Here is a 17,771-nt window from a genome sequence, read left to right as displayed (position 1 = left end):
GTCAATTGATGTGTGCTTGTTTACATGCAATAACGCTCACCACTCCCAATGATTTTGGCAGTATTTTAATAGAATACAGACATCTGGATACATGCTCAACAATTATGTATTAGATAAATTACATGTAAAATGTATACAGGTACCACCAACTGTCTTCTTGTGACCTCTTTATGTAGAATACCCCTGAGCTACAGTGGCATGCATCATTGCACATCATCATCTGCACATCTATCACTCCAGTGTTAATGCTAAATTGTAATTATTTCGCCTCTATGGCCTTTTTCTTGCCGTACCTCCCTAATCATACTACATTTGCACACAATGTACATAGACTTTTTCTATTGTGCCATTGACTGTACGTTTGTTTATCCCATGTGTAACTTTGCGTTATTGTTTTTGTCGCACTGCTTTGCTTTATCTTGGCCAGGTCGCAGTTGTAAATGAGAACTTGTTCTCAACTGGCCTACCTGGTTAAATAAAGGTTACATTTTTTTAATAATAATAAATACAATTTGTGTCCAAATCAGGTAATTATGCCGCGTTCAGGTCCTAGTCGGAACTAGGAAACTCGGACATTTCCGACTTTCTAATAGGTTGTGGTTAAACATGTGCTGGCTTAAAACCACTTAGCTTGTCGGACATTTCTGAGTTTCCTAGTTCTGACTAGCATATGAACGTGGCATTAGCCCCTATGTATCGTAGAAGAAGTCCTTTAATAAATTATTATCTTTCTCTTCCGGTTTCCGGTYGGCTCCCGCCCCACTCCGCCATCATGAAGTTGTGAACCAAAAAACGAATGAGACAGAAAGGGTAAAAAAAGGAAAACAATTCATGAATAACATTTATATAATGATCAAATATGGTCGAGAGTGGAGCAAATACCGGGGTCAGCTTTAAATTGATTAACTGTTTCCCAGTCGTAATCTTCTGATTGCTGGTGAGAAGACCAGGTCGTTAGCATTTTGATTGACTGCCATAGCTAATGCTAGCTAAATCGTTTGTGAAGAATGGAATATCAATGAAAACAATGTGGCTCGCTCGTGTTGAATAGAGCAGAAGAGGTAACGTTAGAAGAGCGACCAATATTTTCCATCCCAGGCCAGCTAGCTAGCTCTCCAGCTAGCTACAGTGGAACCCAAAAGCCACGGTAAGACATGTCATATAAGGCGAAGGTTAGCTCGCTTGTAACGTCTCAAATACTGTCGTTCATTGGCACTGTAGCAAACATAAGCTAGCAATGCCAGCAACAGCCATTTCGCCCATTGCGAGTACCCTGCTGTTCTGCGGTATACTTTTATATTAAAGATTCGGACTTTGCTCGTCAATACAACTTACACGGAACGTGCATTGATACTAATGGCACTCTGAATCAGCTGACGATAGTGAACAAATTACACCCCTTGTTTTTGCAATTCGGTGTCGTATTTCTTTGGGGAGGCGAACTGTAGTTATAATGTTGCTCTCCTCCACTGAGTGTTAAGGGACCGTCTTAAAACGGAAACGCCTTAAAGTGCAACTGAAGGCAATAAACAACTTATCCGATAGAAAATGGCATATGTGGCATCGATATTAGTCAAACATTTGTAATGGTGTCAAAATTGACTACAAAGTGTAAATAGGATAATTCTCTTCATAAAGTCCGTTTCGTCCAAAACTGAGTTTTGTAAGTGAGTTCATCATGATTTATTTGAGGGTTGGGTTTTGATTTTGACAGTATTCCATTGTCCGCTAACATGGGATACACACCTGCGGATATTGTGCTTATGGGTGCCTAACTTTGTCTGAAAGTGGGGGTATAAAAACTTGGGAGTGGGGAGTCTGTGGGACCAGTTGTGCATTTTTTAAATCATGTWCCTGCAATTCTACACTCCTAACAGGGTGATCCATATTTATAAACAGAACACAACTATTTGCTCTTAGATTTTGCCACAAATTATTTTGAAAACGTGTTTTAATGACTAATCTACTCCCTTCCTTGAAAATCCCACCCCCAATAATTAATTGACAGGTCTGAAACCTACCAATCCTGTTACTCAGACATCCCTTCCCTGAAAATCCCATCCATAGTGATTGATTGCCAGGTTTGAAACCCTACCAGCTTTGTGACTCACAAATATCTTGCTTCTCCCCTGACAATTGCTATTTCATTCTTAAAACCACACATTTTGACCAAAGATGGTGTAACAGTCGGTTTTGTGTTTGTCTTTGTCTTATCCCGTGTAAATAGACAGTTCGTATATATTTTAATCTCACTTTTTATCTACGAACCAAATACATTTTCCAGCAACCCGCCTCACCGAATGTGGTACGGATCTGATATTTATATTCCTTATGACTGGAACTTCCATCAGGAGCTAGCCAGCTAACTAGCTATTAGTCTTTGTTAGCCATGGCTAGCAGTCTTCACCTTTAGCTCCGACACCAGCCAGCTTTAGCTCAGACAATACCTGCCAGTCCGCACAGCGCGATATCAACCCAGAGAATATCGGACTGCTTCTCTCTACCACATCACCGGATTCCTGCTGCTCTGGTTCATTACACCGGATCATCGCAGCTAGCTATCTGCAACCGAGTGGCTACTGTTAGCTAACGCCTCTGTCCCGAAGCAAGCACCAGCTAGCCTTGAGGTAGCCTCGAGCTAGGCCCACATACCAGCTATTTCTAGGGCTACAATACCTATTTTGCCAATTGGCCTGGACCCTTTATTGTCGACACGGCGCCCCGCTGATCCATCACAAGTGGTCTGTCGACATAATCGCCCGATGTGGTCTCAACAGGCTTTTCTGTTGCAATGTTGCCGAAGACCCATCTGCTAGCCCTGGCCCGCTAGCTTTCTGAATGCTGTCTCCCACACGCCTAGCGTAGTAGTGACTACCGAACGGCTCCCCGACTCACCTATTGCTGCTCATTGGACCCTATGACCACTCGGCTACACAGCTGATGCCCCCTGGACTGTTTCAATAACACGGTACCTCATTTTGTTTACCTGTTGGCCCCAGCCTCGAACTAAGGTCCTGTATGTACCTAATTGACCTGCTCTGACCATTCATAGCCATTTACCCGTTGTTGTCTTAGCTCTCCTGATCAACACCTGTGATTGTTTTATGCCTCTGTAATGTCAATATGCCTTGTCTACTGCTGTCTCAGCTAGTTCTTATTGTTATATTTCAGTGTAGAGCCCTCATTCCCGCTCAAAATGCCTTAGATGGCTCTTTTGTCCCACACACATGCGGAGACCTCACCTGGCTTAACTGGTGCCTCCAGTGATGCAACCTCACTGTCATTCAACGCCTAAGTTTACCTCCGCGGTACTCACATCCTACCATACCCTTGTCTGTACATTATGCCCTGAATCTATTCTACCACGCCCAGAAATCTGCTCCTTTTATTCTCTGTTCCCAATGCACTAGAACTGCCAAAGGGGGTGGAGTTGCAATCTACTGCAGATAGATCCTGCAGAGTTATGTCATGCTATCCAGGTCTGTGCCCAAACAGTTCGAGCATCTTCTTTTAAAAATCCACCTTTCCAGAAATAAGTCTCAAACAAGCGGCAACAGTGATAGACCCCCCTCAGCCCCCCCACCTGGACACCATATGTGAATTTATGGGTCCGCTGTCAAACGACCACCTCTCATCACTGTTAAACGCTCCCTAAAACACTGCTGCGAGCAGGCCTTTAAAATCGACCTGGCCCGGGTATCCTGGAAGGATATTGACCTCATCCCGGCAGTAGAGGATGCCTGGTTATTCTTTAAAAGTGCCTCCCTCACCATCTTAAATAAGCATGCCCGTTCAAAAAATGTAAAACTAAGAACAGATATAGCCCTTGGTTCACTCCATACTTGCCTGCCCTTGACCAGCACAAAAACATCCCGTGGCGTACTGCATTAGCATCGAATAGCCCCCGTGATATGCAACTTTTCAGGGAAGTTGGGAACCAATATACACAGGCAGTTAGGAAAGCAAGGGCTAGCTTTTTCAAATAGAAATGTTCTTCCTGTATCACAAACTCCAAAAAGTTCTGGGACACTGTAAAGTCCATGGAGAATGAGAGCACATCCTCCCAGCTGCCCACTGCGCTGATGCTAGGAAACTGTCACCACCGATAAATCTGCGTACCTTCTCCGCTATGCAATCTGGTTTCTGAGCTGGTCATGTGTGCACCTCAGCCACGCTCAAGGTCCTCAACGATATCATAACCGCCATCGATAAACAATACTGTGCAGCCGTATTCATCGACCTGGCCAAGGCTTTCGACTCTTTCAATCATCGCATTCTTATCGGCAGACTCAACAGCCTTGGTTTCTCAAATGACTGCCTTGCCTGGTTCACCAACTATTTCTCTGATCAAGTTCAGTGTGTCAAATCGGAGGGTCTGTTGTCCGGGCCTCTGGCAGTCTCTATGGGGGTGCCACAGGGTTCAATTCTCGGGCCGACTCTTTTCTCTCTATACAACAATGATGTCACTCTTGCTGCTGGTGATTCACCTCTACTCAGACGACACCATTCTGTATACTTCTGGCCCTTCTTTGGACACTGTTAACAAACCTCCAGACGAGCTTCAATGCCATACTACACTCCTTCCGGGGCCTCCGACTTCTCTTAAATGCTTGTAAAACCAAATGCATGCTCTTCATCCGATCGCTGCCTGCACCCGCCCTCCCAACTAGCATCAATACTCGGTTCTAACTTAGAATATGTGGACAACTACAAATACCTAGGTGTCTGGTTAGACTGTAAACGCTCTTTCCAGACTCACATTAAGCATCTCCACTCAAATTAAATCTAGAATCAGCTTCCTATTTTGCAACAAAGCCTGCTTCATTCATGCTGCTAAACATACCCTCGTAAAACTGACCATCCTACCGATCATCGACTTCGGCAATGTCATTTACAAAATAGCCTCCAACACTCTACTCAGCAATCTGAATGTAGTCTATCAGTGCCATCCGTTTTTTTCAACGAAGCCCCATATACTACCCACCACAGCGACCTGTATACTCTCGTTGGCTGGCCCTCACTTCATATTCGTCGCCAAACCCACTGGCTCCAGGTCATCTATAAGTCTTTGCTAGGTAATGCCCCACCTTATCTCAGCTCACTGGTCACCATAGCTGCACCCACCTGTAGCACGCGCTCCAGCGGGTATATTTCTCTGGTCACCCCCAAAACCAATTCTTCCTTTGGCCGCCTCTCCTTCCAGTTCTCTGCTGCCAATGACTGGAACGAACTACAAAAATCTCTGAAACTGGAAACACTTGTCTCCCTCACTAGCTTTAAGCACCAACTGTCAGAGCAGCTCACAGATTACTGCACCTGTACATAGCCCATCTATAATTTAGCCCAAACAACTACCTCTCCCCCTACTGTATTTATTTATTTTGCTCCTTTGCACCCCATTATTTCTCTCTACTTTGCACATTCTTCCACTGCAAATCTACCATTCCAGTGTTTTACTTGCTRTATTGTATTTACTTCGCCACCATGGCCTTTTTTTCCCTTTACCTCCCTTATCTCACCTCATTTGCTCACATTGTATATAGACTTATTTTTCTACTGTATTATTGACTGTATGTTTTACTCCATGTGTAACTGTGTTGTATGTGTCAAACTGCTTTGCTTTATCTTGGCCAGGTCACAATTGTAAATGAGAACTTGTTCTCAACTTGCCTACCTGGTTAAATAATGGTGAAAAAAATGATGCACACTCGGGGTTTGGAAAGCTCTTAGAGACTTGCCCAGAAAGACTCACAGCTGTAATCGCTACCAAAGGTGACTCTAACATGTATTGACTCAGGGGTGTGAATACTTATGTAAATGAGATATTTCTCTATTTTATTTTAAATGAATGTGGAAAAACTAATTAAAGCATGTTTTCACTCATTATGGGGTATTGTCTGTAGATGTGGCGGCAGGTGGCCTAGTGGTTAGAGCATTGGGCCAGTAACCGAAAGGTTGCTAGATCGAATTCCCAAGCTGACAAGGTAAAAATCTGTCGTTCTGCACCTGAACAAGGCAGTTAGCCCACTGTTCCTAGGCCATCATTGTAAATACTAATGTGTTGTTAACTGACTTGCCTAGTTAAATTAAAAACATTTTTATTTATTTACAGAACAATGGTGGAATGAGTCAAATAAAATGTATTTATATAGCGCTTCTAACATCAGCTGATATCTCAAAGTGCTGTACAGAAACCCAGCCTAAAACCCCAAACAGCAAGCAATGCAGGTGTAGAAGCACGGTGGCTAGGAAAAACTTCCTAGAAAGGCCAAAACCTAGGAAGAAACCTAGAGGAACCAGGCTATGAGGGGTGGCCAGTCTTCTGGCTGTGCCGGGTGGAGATTATAACAGAACATGTTATAATAAGATGTTCAAATGTTCATACATGACCAGCATGGTCAAATAATAATAATAACCATAGTAGTTGCCGAGTGTGCAACAAGTCAGCACCTCGGGAGTAAATGTCAGTTGGCTTTTCATAGCCGAGTCAATGGGTATGAATACTTTCTGAAAGCACTGAATCTTGTTAGCTAGCCAGCTAGACTTCTCCTTTTTATAGGGAACCTAGAGACTTCCGTGTTGTTGGACTGCCTTCAATTCATGGCCACAATTTTTATTTTTTTGCTCAAGCACTGTAGAAGAGACATGTTTAGGTGAAACGTCCTCCCACTGTCAACTGCGTTTATTTTCAGTAAACTTAACACATGTAAATATTTGTATGAACATAAGATTCAACAACTGAGACATAAACTGAACAAGTTCCACAGACATGTGACTAACAGAAATGGAATAATGTGTCCCTGAACAAAGGGGGGGTCAAAAGTGAGTGTCAATGCAGCTAGTGCCCACACCAGATACTAAGTACTGCAGTGCGTCTCATGGACTGCACCAGATTTGCCAGTTTGCCAGCTTGCTGTGAAATGTTACCCCACTCTTCCACCAAGGCACCTGCAAGTTCCTGGACATTTCTGTTTGGGAATGTCTCTAGCCCTCACCCTCCAATCCATCAGGTCCCAGGCGTGCTCAATGGGATTGAGGAGATTGAGATCCGGGTTCTTCGCTGGCCATGGCAGAACACTGACATTCCTGTCTTGCAGGAAATCACACCCAGAACAAGCAGTATGGCTGGTGGCACTGTCATGCTGGRGGGTCATTTCAGGATGAGCCTGCAGGAGGGGTACCACATGAGGGGGGAGGATGTCTTCCCTGTAACGCACAGCATTGAGATTGCCTGCAATGACAACAAGCTCAGTCCGATGATGCTGTGACACACCGCCCCAGACCATGATGGACCCTCCACCTCCAAATCAATCCCGCTCCAGAGTACAGGCCTCAGTGTAACGCTCATTCCTTCGATAAACGCAAATCTGACCATCACCCCTGGTGAGACAAAAACGCAAATTGTCAGTGAAGAGCACTTTTTGCCAGTCCTGTCTGTTCCAGCGACAGTTGGTTTGTGCTCATAGGCGACGGTGAAGTCTGGTGAGGACCTGCCATACAACAGACCTACAAGCCCTCAGTCCAGCTTCTCTCAGCCTATTGCGGACAGTCCGAGCACTAATGGAGGGATTGTGCGTTCCTGGTGTAACTCGGGAAGTTGTTGTTGCCACCCTGTACCTGTCCCGCAGGTGTGATGTTCGGATGTACCAATCCTTTGCAGGTTTTACACGTGGTCTGCCACTGCGAGGACGGTCAGCTGTCTGTCCTGTTTCCCTGTAGCGCTGTCTTAGGCGTCTCACAGTACGGACATTGCAATTTATTGCCCTGGCCACATCTGCAGTCCTCATGCCTCCTTGCAGCTTACCTAAGGCACGTTCACGCAGATGAGCAGGGACCCTGGGCATCTTTTGGTGTTTTCAGTCAGTAGAAAGGCCTCTTTAGTGTCTTAAGTTTTCATAACTGTGACCTTAATTGCCTACCTCTTGTAAGCTGTTAGTGTCTTAACGACCTTTCCACAGGTGCATGTTCATTAATTGTTAATGGTTCATTGAACAAGTATGGRAAATGGTGTTTCAACCCTTTACAATGAAGATCTGTAAAGTTATTTGGATTTTTACAAACTATCTTTGAAAGACAGGGTTTTGAGAAAGGGATGTTTATATGAGACAAATAGTAATTGAAAAACAAGGACWAAAAGAGATCTGCAACTGCTGTGTGTTCGATTTATGGTGTAAGAATTGTGAAAATGCTTAAGTTCAATGCATGCAGACCTTCTAGCCATCTAGTTTAAAATGGATTTAATTCTTTTTTTTAAACAATGATATACAGAAAATAATCTGTCAAAGTGGAGAAAATTTCTAACATTTGTTAAAAAAAAGAAGCAGATCTAGATTAGATCAGTATTCAACCCCCGGAGTCAATACATGTTAGAATCACCTTTGGCAGCAATTACAGCTGTGAGTTTTTCCGGATAAGTCTCTAAGAGCTTTCCACACCTGGATTGCGCAACATTTTCCATTTTTATTATTTTCAAAATACTTCAAGCCCTGTCAGTGGTTCTATGTCATTGCTAGTGTTAGGGTCTAATTTTCAGAGTGAAGACAACACTAGATAACAATTGTCAGGCCTTGCCCATGATTTTCAAGTCAAAACTTGTAACTTGGCCACTCGGGAACAGTCACTGTCCTCTTGGTAAGGAACTCCAGTGTAGATTTGGGCTTGTGTTGTAAGATTATTGTCCTGCTGAATGGGGAATTCATCTCCCAGTGTCTGGTGGAAAGCAGACTGAACTCACTTCTCCTCTAGGATTTTGCCTGTGCTTAGCTCCATACCATTTTTTTTATCCTGAACTCCCCAGTCCTTAAAGATTACAAGCATACCCACAACATGATGCAGCCACCACGATGCTTGAAAATGTGTACAGTGGTACTCWGTAATGTGTTGTATTGGATTTGCCCAGAACATTACACTTTGTATTTAGGAATTAAAAGCAATTGCTTTGCCAGTTTATGTTGCAGTATTATGTGACTTGTTAAGCAAACGTTTACTCCTGAACTTATTTAGGCTATCCATAACCAAAGTGTTGCATATTTAATGACTGAAGACATTTTAGCTTTTATTTTTAATACAATTTAAACAAATCTGAATTCCACTTTGACATTGTGGGGTATTGTGTATAGTCCAGTGACACAAAATCTCAATTTAATCATTTTTATTCCGGCTCTAACACAACAAGTCAATGGGTGTAAATAGTTCCTTAAGGTTCTGTGTGGTCTTGTATCTAAAATGTTATTTGTTTATAATTTCCAACATCAAATTGTGTCCTCATGACATGCAGGTGTGGCTAATATCAAATTCCTCTCTTGTATTCGTGTTTGCCCACAGATTTGTCTTTGGTGGGGTGCAGGCATGCACCCAAATTAGCAACTGGGATGCCATTGCCAACACCAACATGAACATTTTCGATTGAAAACAATTGAAGGATTTTGGCGTTGGGCAACAGAGCTAGGAAGGGGCAACCCCATCCTTCATAATGGTAGGGGAAACACTGTATTAACCAAAATGCATTTCACCGAAAAGCATGCTCCTGAAATGATTTAGGTGTGTAGTATTATTATTCATTGTAGCACACAAGTTCATATTTTGTATTTCCTTCATCCTATACCTGTTGTGGTTGTATGCAAGAGATGGACTGTGGCTGACCTGGGTTAAATTACACATTGGTCTATTATCCTATTTGTTTTCTTCTTTCAAATACTCTTTGAGCATTTGATTTGATTGGGCCTGTCTGCCTGGAGTGACAGAAATGGGTTGGGTAGTTTTTCACTTTTGAGACTGTTGTGGAAATTCTTACACAGGAAAACTCGAAGTCAATCTTAAATTAATCATTGTTTGCCAGCGTGCTGGAGAGGTTCCATCAAACTTAGTGCACCTTAGTGAACGTCTGTCAGAAGCACTAACGGGGCAGTCCCGTTTGTTTTCTCTTATATACTGCAGACAAGTCATATTTGCATGATTTAGCTTATTCATTAATCGTTAACATTTGCTTCATTCATGTGACCAACCAATACTGGGTCATGCATGTGACGGACCAATACCTCACGAGGCTTCTTTAAGCTGACACCTTGAAACAGATCTCGTAACAAGGGTCTGRGTGTACTGCCAAATTGCAGATACTGATAGTGAGGGTTAGTTCAATCAGTCACTTGCATGAACACAGAAAACGGTTATTAGAAAAACACAAACATAGAACACAAATGTATAAAATAGAAAAGCACCAACATAACATTTTTCCATCACAGGACTATTCCATAGACGGTTTGGTTGTTTAGCAACAACCGACACGTGCACAACTATAGGGCAAAACAGCCAGAGTTAGATTGTTGACGATGTAATCTATATTTAGTCCGAATGTTTATTGAAAACATATGTTGAATTGTTGGTTAGCTTGCAAATTTGAACCCTATTGGCATCGACATGAAAGCAGTCAAAACATCTCAAAACAAGACTAGCTGAAACAAACCACCTATGATTCCCCACAGAGCAGCTTCTTGTCATTGTTGCAATCTGACTGTTTAGACTCATAACAATGCACAGTTTCTTGCCACATTGATGCGAGTGGATCATTTGTGATGTTGTCAAGCCAACCCGTCTATTGGTTCCACAGGGATTGACAAAGGTCTGAAAGGCACTCGCCCAACGGGCAAGTCGGGTCTTTTTTTGGTTGCCTGAAGATTAAGATTGGGGCGGCAGGAAGCCTATTGGTTATGCGCATTGGGCCAGTAACCAAAAGTTCACTGGTTCAAATCCCTGAAACAAGGTGAAAAATGCTCTTGAGCTAGGCACATAACCCTAATTGATCCTGTAAGTCATTTTGGAAAGGAGTGTCTGCTAAATGACTCGTATGTTAAAAAACAAATATATATATATATATATATATTACTGATTCTCCAGAACTTTTGTATAATTTCAGCCAGTAGTTAAGTGGTGCTAAAACTGGTCCCCTTTTTTTGTGTACTACGTCATCCAATTGGTATATCTTACAACTTTGTTGTGCTTAAGATTAGGGTTGTAAACTTTTAAACTAAATTGAATCCTTAACGTTAAGAAAAGATTCTACCCAAAAACTATTTTTTGTTACACTAAACAAGGGGCCTACTGAGTGGCGCAGCGGTCTAAGGCACTGCATCGCATTGGTGCGGCTGGCTACTGGGTAAAGCAAGCATTGTGTCAAGAAGCACTGCAGCTTGACGGGTTTGTGTTTCGGAGGACGCACATCTCTCGTCCTTTGCCTCGAGTCCGTACGGGTGTTGCAGCGATGGGACAAGACTGTAACTACCAATTTGGATATCACAAAATTGGGGAGAAAAAGGGGTAAAAAAATGATTTTACCAAACAAAAATCAGCGCAACATGCAACAATTTCTACRAGTTTTTATAAGGAAATCGGTCAATTGAAATAAATGAATTGGGCCCAAATGTATGGATTTTACATAACTGGGAATACAGATATGAATCTGTCACAGATACTTAAAAAAAAGAAAGGTAGGGGCGTGGGATCAGAAAACCAGTCAGTATCTGGTGCAACATCTCATTTGCATAGAGTTGATCAGGCTGTTGATTTTTGCCTATGGAATGTTGTCCCACTCCTCTTCAATGGCTGTGCGAACTTGCTGGATGTTGGCTAGAACTGGAACACACTGTCGATCATGAGTATCTCAAACATGCTCAATGGGTGACATGTCTGGTGAGTATGCAGGCCATGGAAGATCTGGGATGTTTTCTGCTTCCAGGAATTGTGTAAAGATCCTTGCGACATGCGAAGGAGATGCTGAAACATGAGGTGCTGGCAGTGGATGATTGGCACTAAAACGGGCCTCAGGATCTCGTCACCGTATCTCTGTGCAATGGTATTGTCATTGATAAAATGCAATTATGTTCGTTGTCCGTAGCTTATGCCTGCCCGTACCATAACCCCACCGCCACCATGGGGTACTCTGTTCACAACGTTGACATCAGCAAACTGCTCTCCCACACGAAGCCATACATCATTATGCCGTTTTGAGGCGGTTTGAACATATTGCCGAATTCTCTGAAGTGAAGTTGGAGGTGGCTTATGGTAGAAAAATTAACATTCAATTCTCTGGCAACAGCTCTGGTGGACATTCCTGCAGTCACCATGCCAATTGCACACTCCCTTAACTTGAGACATCTGTGGCATTGTGTTATGTGACACAACTTCACATTTTAGTGGCCTTTTATTGTCCCCAGCATAAGGTGCACCTGTGTAATGATCATGCTGTTTAATCAGCTTCTTTATATGCCACACCTGTCAGGTGGATGGATTATTTTGACAAAGGAAACGTGTACGACAACTTATTCCAGACAATATCTGTCAACTTCGCACAGCCATTGCAGAGGAGTGGGACAACATTCCACAGATCACAATGAACAGCCTGATCAACTATATTTGCTAAATAAACTAAAGTAACAAAGTACATAACAATAACAAGGTTATATACAGGGGGTACAGAGTCAATGTGCGGGGTTACAGGATAGTCGAGGTAATTTGTACATGTAGGTACGGGTGAATTGACTATGCATTGATAATAAACAGCGAGTAGCAGCAGTGTAAAAACAAAGGGGGGGTCAATGTAAATGGTCTGGGTGGCCGTTTTGATACATTTTTCAGCATTCTTATTGCTGGTGGTAGAAGCTGTTAAGGAGCCATTTGGACCTAGACTTGAAGCTCCGGTACTGCTTGCTATGCGGTAGCAGAGAGAATGTGCTAATGCAGATACCGAAGTCACAGAAAGCAAGGTACAAAACAGAGAACTTGGCAAACAAGTCATTTGTGGTAGGCGTGGAGGCCGCCATCTTTATGCACGTCYGATATTCAAAGGCTTTGAGGAACATTTTAATTTCTCTTCCGGAATTGAAATGGAATTCATTGCAATCCTGACGTGTTGGCTACATTTCAATGCAGACAAACTTAAGCTCAAAGCCTCATACCGGTGTGTGTGTGTGTGTGTGTGTGTGTTCGTTCATTCGTTCAGGCGCTGGCCATGCCGTCCAGTGTGCGGGCCGGGAGCCTGAAGGACCCAGAGGTAGCTGAGCTCTTCTACAGAGATGACCCTGAGAAGCTGTTCACCGACTTGCGGGAGATCGGCCATGGCAGCTTCGGAGCGGTCTACTTCGTAAGAAAGGGGGCATCTGTGGACTTGGCTTAAGTGGGCAAATGGATGCATCTCACTCCGTAGTTTACTGTTTATTTTGTGTCCCTTTTTGGGAGATGATTTCTTAGAATGGATGAGCTGAGATATTTGTCACTTGGTGMTGCATAYATTTTTACTAAACACTCCTAAATAATACCCAGTACAGTATTTGGTACATATTAAAAACTTGTAGTATGGGAATTCAGGCATAACTTCAGTGATGGATGCATGAGAACTGGGAAGAGAAATGGAATGGGTGTTGATAAGATGAAGGGTGAAATGATAGGGAGGCAGCCACTAGGCTAGGTAAAGACAAGTGAAGGATGAAAGGCAGTAGGTGGGTAGTTATGGGTAAAAAGGTAGCACAGGGTAAGAGATCGGTGAAGGATGAAAGGTCCTTTTTAAATAGATGGTGAAAAAGTGACTACTGAAGGATGGAGGTGGAAAGGAGTGTGAAAGAGGTGAAGCTGTAGTTTATCAATTTGTCTGTGCATGCACTTGATGATATGTGTGCGGCCAGTGGCCACTGTTAGCATGATTAGAAATTATTTATTTTAACCCTTCCTTGCCCCCTATTCCTTACATTAGGCACATGACATCCGCACCAATGAAGTGGTGGCCATTAAGAAAATGTCCTACGGTGGCAAGCAGTCCAATGAGGTAGGAACACAGATTGAGTAATGGTCAAATGTACCTTGTTATAAAAAAAAGTGTTCACCACATTTGCCATCTGTTGTGATGGTGTAGGCCAAGTTTTTTTTAATGTTTGAAAGCTCCCTCTTTCTCTCTYATGAAGAAATGGCAGGATATCATCAAAGAAGTAAAGTTTCTCCAGAAACTGCACCACCCTAACACTGTGGAGTACAGAGGTTGCTACCTGAGAGAGCACACAGCATGGGTAAGTGAAGCACTTCTTTAACTCAAACATGGTACCCTATTCCCTCTATAGTGTACTGCTTTAGTGCCCATAGGGCTCTGGAATAGGGTGCCATTTGTTATTGACACATGGACTAAGGATCACTGACAAATTAACTTTCACTCATTGATTATTGATGTTTTCAGTCAGCCCCTATTCACTCCCTATCCCTTGGCCCTAACCCTTCAGTGTTGGCAGATCTGAAGGGTCTGGATAGGTATAAGCAGTGTAGTGGAGGAGCTTCCGTCATATTTCATCCACCTTACAAATATGCAAACATTGAAGTGGCCATAGGGAAGGTGTAGGGAATACATTTTGACCGKCTCTCCATCACGTTTCCCCCCTTCATGCTCCATATGTTAACCCCCATCTCTCTCTCTCTCCTTCATTCTCTTAGCTGGTAATGGAGTATTGTTTGGGTTCAGCCTCCGACCTACTGGAAGGTGAGTGGAAAACAACTAGATGGTTTAAGTTCAAGTTTACGTTCAAACAAGTACTTCATGTGCTGTACACTGGGGTGGTGGAAGTAAACCAGGGTTGTGTTCATTAGTCACATAATGGTAGAAAACGAACTGAAACGGGAGGGACAACCTGGATTTGTCATCAAATAAGAAAAGCTTATTTTCGTTCTGTTGCAAAAGGTATTTTGTGTGCCCGAATRAACACGACCAAGCCGTCAAAGAATGATAACTGTTAATTTTGTCTCCCTATGTGTGCGTAGTCCACAAGAAGCCCCTCCAGGAACAGGAGATAGCAGCCATCACCCACGGTGCATTGCAGGGCCTGGTGTATCTTCATTCTCACAACATGATTCACAGGTGAGTGAACCTCTCTCCTCCCCCACACAATGGGACGGGAAGGGAAAAAAAGAGAGAATGAAAGAAATGTAATCCAAACATAAGCGCTCGTTGTTGAATGGGAGGTGTGTCATGGATGTTTTAACCCTTTTTTTGAACTTATCTATCCCTTTCTATCTCGGTCTCTCTGTTCCATTCTATTTATATCTTGCTCTCTTTCTCTCCCTCTCTAGCTTCCTCCCTTCCCGTCTCTTTTTATTTTATTTTTCTCTCTACCCCACTTCTCTCTCTCCTCTCCTTCCAATTAAAAAGGCTTTATTGGCATAGAAAGTGTTACCACAYACATTGCCAAAGAGAACATATAATATTGACTTAGTCAATAAATATATTTATTTATTTACTGACTTAATATTATTAAGTCAATGATGATGTCAATTAATAATAAGAAACAGAATACTCAATGAATAATAATGGTGTCTCCTCCACACTTTCTCTCCAGGGATGTGAAGGCTGGTAACATCTTGCTGACCGAGCCTGGCCAGGTGAAACTGGGTGATTTTGGCTCAGCCTCCATTATTGCCCCGGCCAACTCGTTCGTGGGCACGCCCTACTGGTGAGACACTGGCCTCCTCTGTTGTTTCTATGGTCATTATTGTAAGATTGCCAACTCTATTGATGACAATAGCGATATTATCCAGAAGTAGGACAAAATACCAAGGATGTGTCCCAGATGGCACCCTATTCCCTATATACTGCCACTACGACAGAGGCCCTGGTCAGAAGTAGTGCACTATATAGGGAATAGGGCACCGATTGACAGGGTGGGCCGACCGGTGCCCTATTGATTACTACTTTACACACTCTTGGCATTCTCTCAACCAGCTTCACCTGTAATGCTTTTCCAACAGTCTTGAAATAGTTCCCACATATGCTTTGCACTTGTTGGCTGCTTTTCCTTCACACTGCATTCCAACTCATCCCAAACCATCTCAATTGGGTTGAAGTTGGGTGATTGTGGAGGCCAGGTCATCTGATGCAGCACTCCATCGCTCTCCTTCTTGGTCAAATAGCCCTTACACAGCCTGGAGGTGTGTTGGGTCATTGCTTTGTTGAAAAACAAATTATAGTCCCAGTAAGAGCAAACCAGATTTGGTATTTTATTAGGATCCCCATTAGCTGTTGCAAAAGCAGCAGCTACTCTTCCTGGGGTCCACACAAAACCTGAAACATAATACAGAATTGCATAATACAGAACATCAATAGACAAGAACAGTTCAAGGACAGAACTACATAAAAAATAAAAAAGACACATGTAGCCTACATATCAATATATACACACAAACTAGCTAGGTCAAATAGGGGAGACGTGTTGCGCTGTGAGGTGTTGCTTTGTTTTTTGAAACCAGGTTTGCTGTTATTTGAGCAATATGAGATGAAAGGAAGTTCCATGCAATAAGGGCTCTATAATACTGTAGGCTTTATTGAATTTGTTCTGGATTTGGGGACTGTGAAAAGACCCYTGGTGGCATGTCTGGTGGGATAAGTGTGTGTGTCAGAGCTGTTGGGATGGCGTATCACTGCAGAATGCTGTGGAAGCCATGCTSGTTAAGTGTGCCTTGAGTTCTAAATAAATCACTGACAGTGTCACCAGCAAAGCACCGTCACACCTCCTCCATGCTTCACGGTGGGGACCACAGGCGGCGATCATCCGTTCACCTACTCTGCGTCTCACAAAGATACGGCGGTTGGAACCAAAAATTTAACATTTGGACTCATCAGACCAAATGACAGATTTTCACCAGTCTAATGTCTATTGCTCGTGTTTTTTGGCCCAAGCAAGTCTCTTCTTATTGGTGTCCTTTTGTGGTGGTTGCTTTGCAGCAATTTGACCATGAAGGCCTGATTCACGCAGTCTCCTCTGAACAGTTGATGTCTGTTACTAGAACTCTGAAGCCTTTATTTGAGCTGCAATTTCTGAGGCTGGTAACTCTAACTTACCCTCTGCAGCAGAGGTAACTCTGGGTCTTCCTTTCCTTTGGCGGTCCTCATGAGAGCCAGTTTCATCATAGCGCTTGATGTTTTTTGCGACTGCACTTGAAGAAACATTCAAAGTACTTGACATTTTCAGGATTGACTGACCTTCATGTCTTAAAGTAATGATGGACAGTTGTTTCTCTTTGCTTATTTGAGCTGTTCTTGCCGTAATATAGACTTTTACCAAATAGGGATATCTTCTGTATACCACCCCTACCTTGTCACAACAGATTGGCTCAAATGCATTAAGGAAACAAGTTTTTAACAAGGCACACCTGTTAATTGAAATGTGACTACCTCATGAAGCTGGTTGAGAGAATGTGCAAAGCTGTCATCAAGGCAAAGGGTGGCTACTTTGAAGAATCTCAAATATAAAATATATTTTGATTTGTTCATTTTTGGTTACTACATGATTCCATATGTGTTATTTCATAGTTTTGATGTCTTCAGTATTAATCTACAATGTAGAAAATAGTAAAAACAAAGAAACCCTTGMGTGAGTAGGTGTCAACTTTTGACTGGTACTGTGTGTATGTGCTACATTTATTTAAAGGAACTCAGTCCGTCTTTCAACTTACTCTTGAAAGTTATAGTAGTAGAATGCACTAGGTGTAATTTCGAAATTTAGTACTGCATCAGTTTTCTGCTTGTCATGTCAGATATTACATACCCTAGGGAGCTATTTATTACTTGTCAAAAATGTAGCCCATGTCAGCTCGTTTTTTTTTTTTTWGCCCATAGATTTAGTTGTAATGTTTGAGTCACTCATATCACAAGATCACACATTAGACTTGACAAAATCTGTAGAATTGCAGGAAATAAGCTTTAAAGCAACCAAATGTTCTCTCCGCCAACGAGAGGTGTGAACAGT

At 42.7% G+C, this 17,771-nt stretch overlaps 1 protein-coding gene across 3 annotated transcripts in view; it reads left to right on the top strand.

The window, feature by feature from the left end:
• The first annotated feature begins 728 nt into the window (after nucleotides 1–728).
• Nucleotides 729–17,771, top strand: part of taok2b (TAO kinase 2b) — a 62,622-nt gene continuing 45,579 nt past the window's right edge. Inside the window, exons 1-8 of one of the 3 annotated variants that reach the window (XM_024007296.2) lie at nucleotides 729–1,147; nucleotides 9,325–9,475; nucleotides 12,995–13,135; nucleotides 13,742–13,813; nucleotides 13,950–14,051; nucleotides 14,467–14,512; nucleotides 14,791–14,887; nucleotides 15,366–15,479. In XM_024007296.2, the coding sequence (XP_023863064.1) occupies nucleotides 9,473–9,475; nucleotides 12,995–13,135; nucleotides 13,742–13,813; nucleotides 13,950–14,051; nucleotides 14,467–14,512; nucleotides 14,791–14,887; nucleotides 15,366–15,479 (575 nt within the window). In that variant the 5' untranslated portion in view covers nucleotides 729–1,147; nucleotides 9,325–9,472. The remainder of the gene's footprint in view (nucleotides 1,148–9,324; nucleotides 9,476–12,994; nucleotides 13,136–13,741; nucleotides 13,814–13,949; nucleotides 14,052–14,466; nucleotides 14,513–14,790; nucleotides 14,888–15,365; nucleotides 15,480–17,771) is intronic. The other 2 variants (XM_024007294.2, XM_024007295.2) reach the window with 2 other exon arrangements.

Source organism: Salvelinus sp. IW2-2015, linkage group LG18, assembly GCF_002910315.2.
Source record: "Salvelinus sp. IW2-2015 linkage group LG18, ASM291031v2, whole genome shotgun sequence".
Taxonomy (NCBI): Eukaryota; Metazoa; Chordata; class Actinopteri; order Salmoniformes; family Salmonidae; genus Salvelinus; species Salvelinus sp. IW2-2015.
The sequence above is the reverse complement of the archived record's forward strand: the minus strand, read 5'-3'. Positions and strand labels throughout refer to the sequence as shown.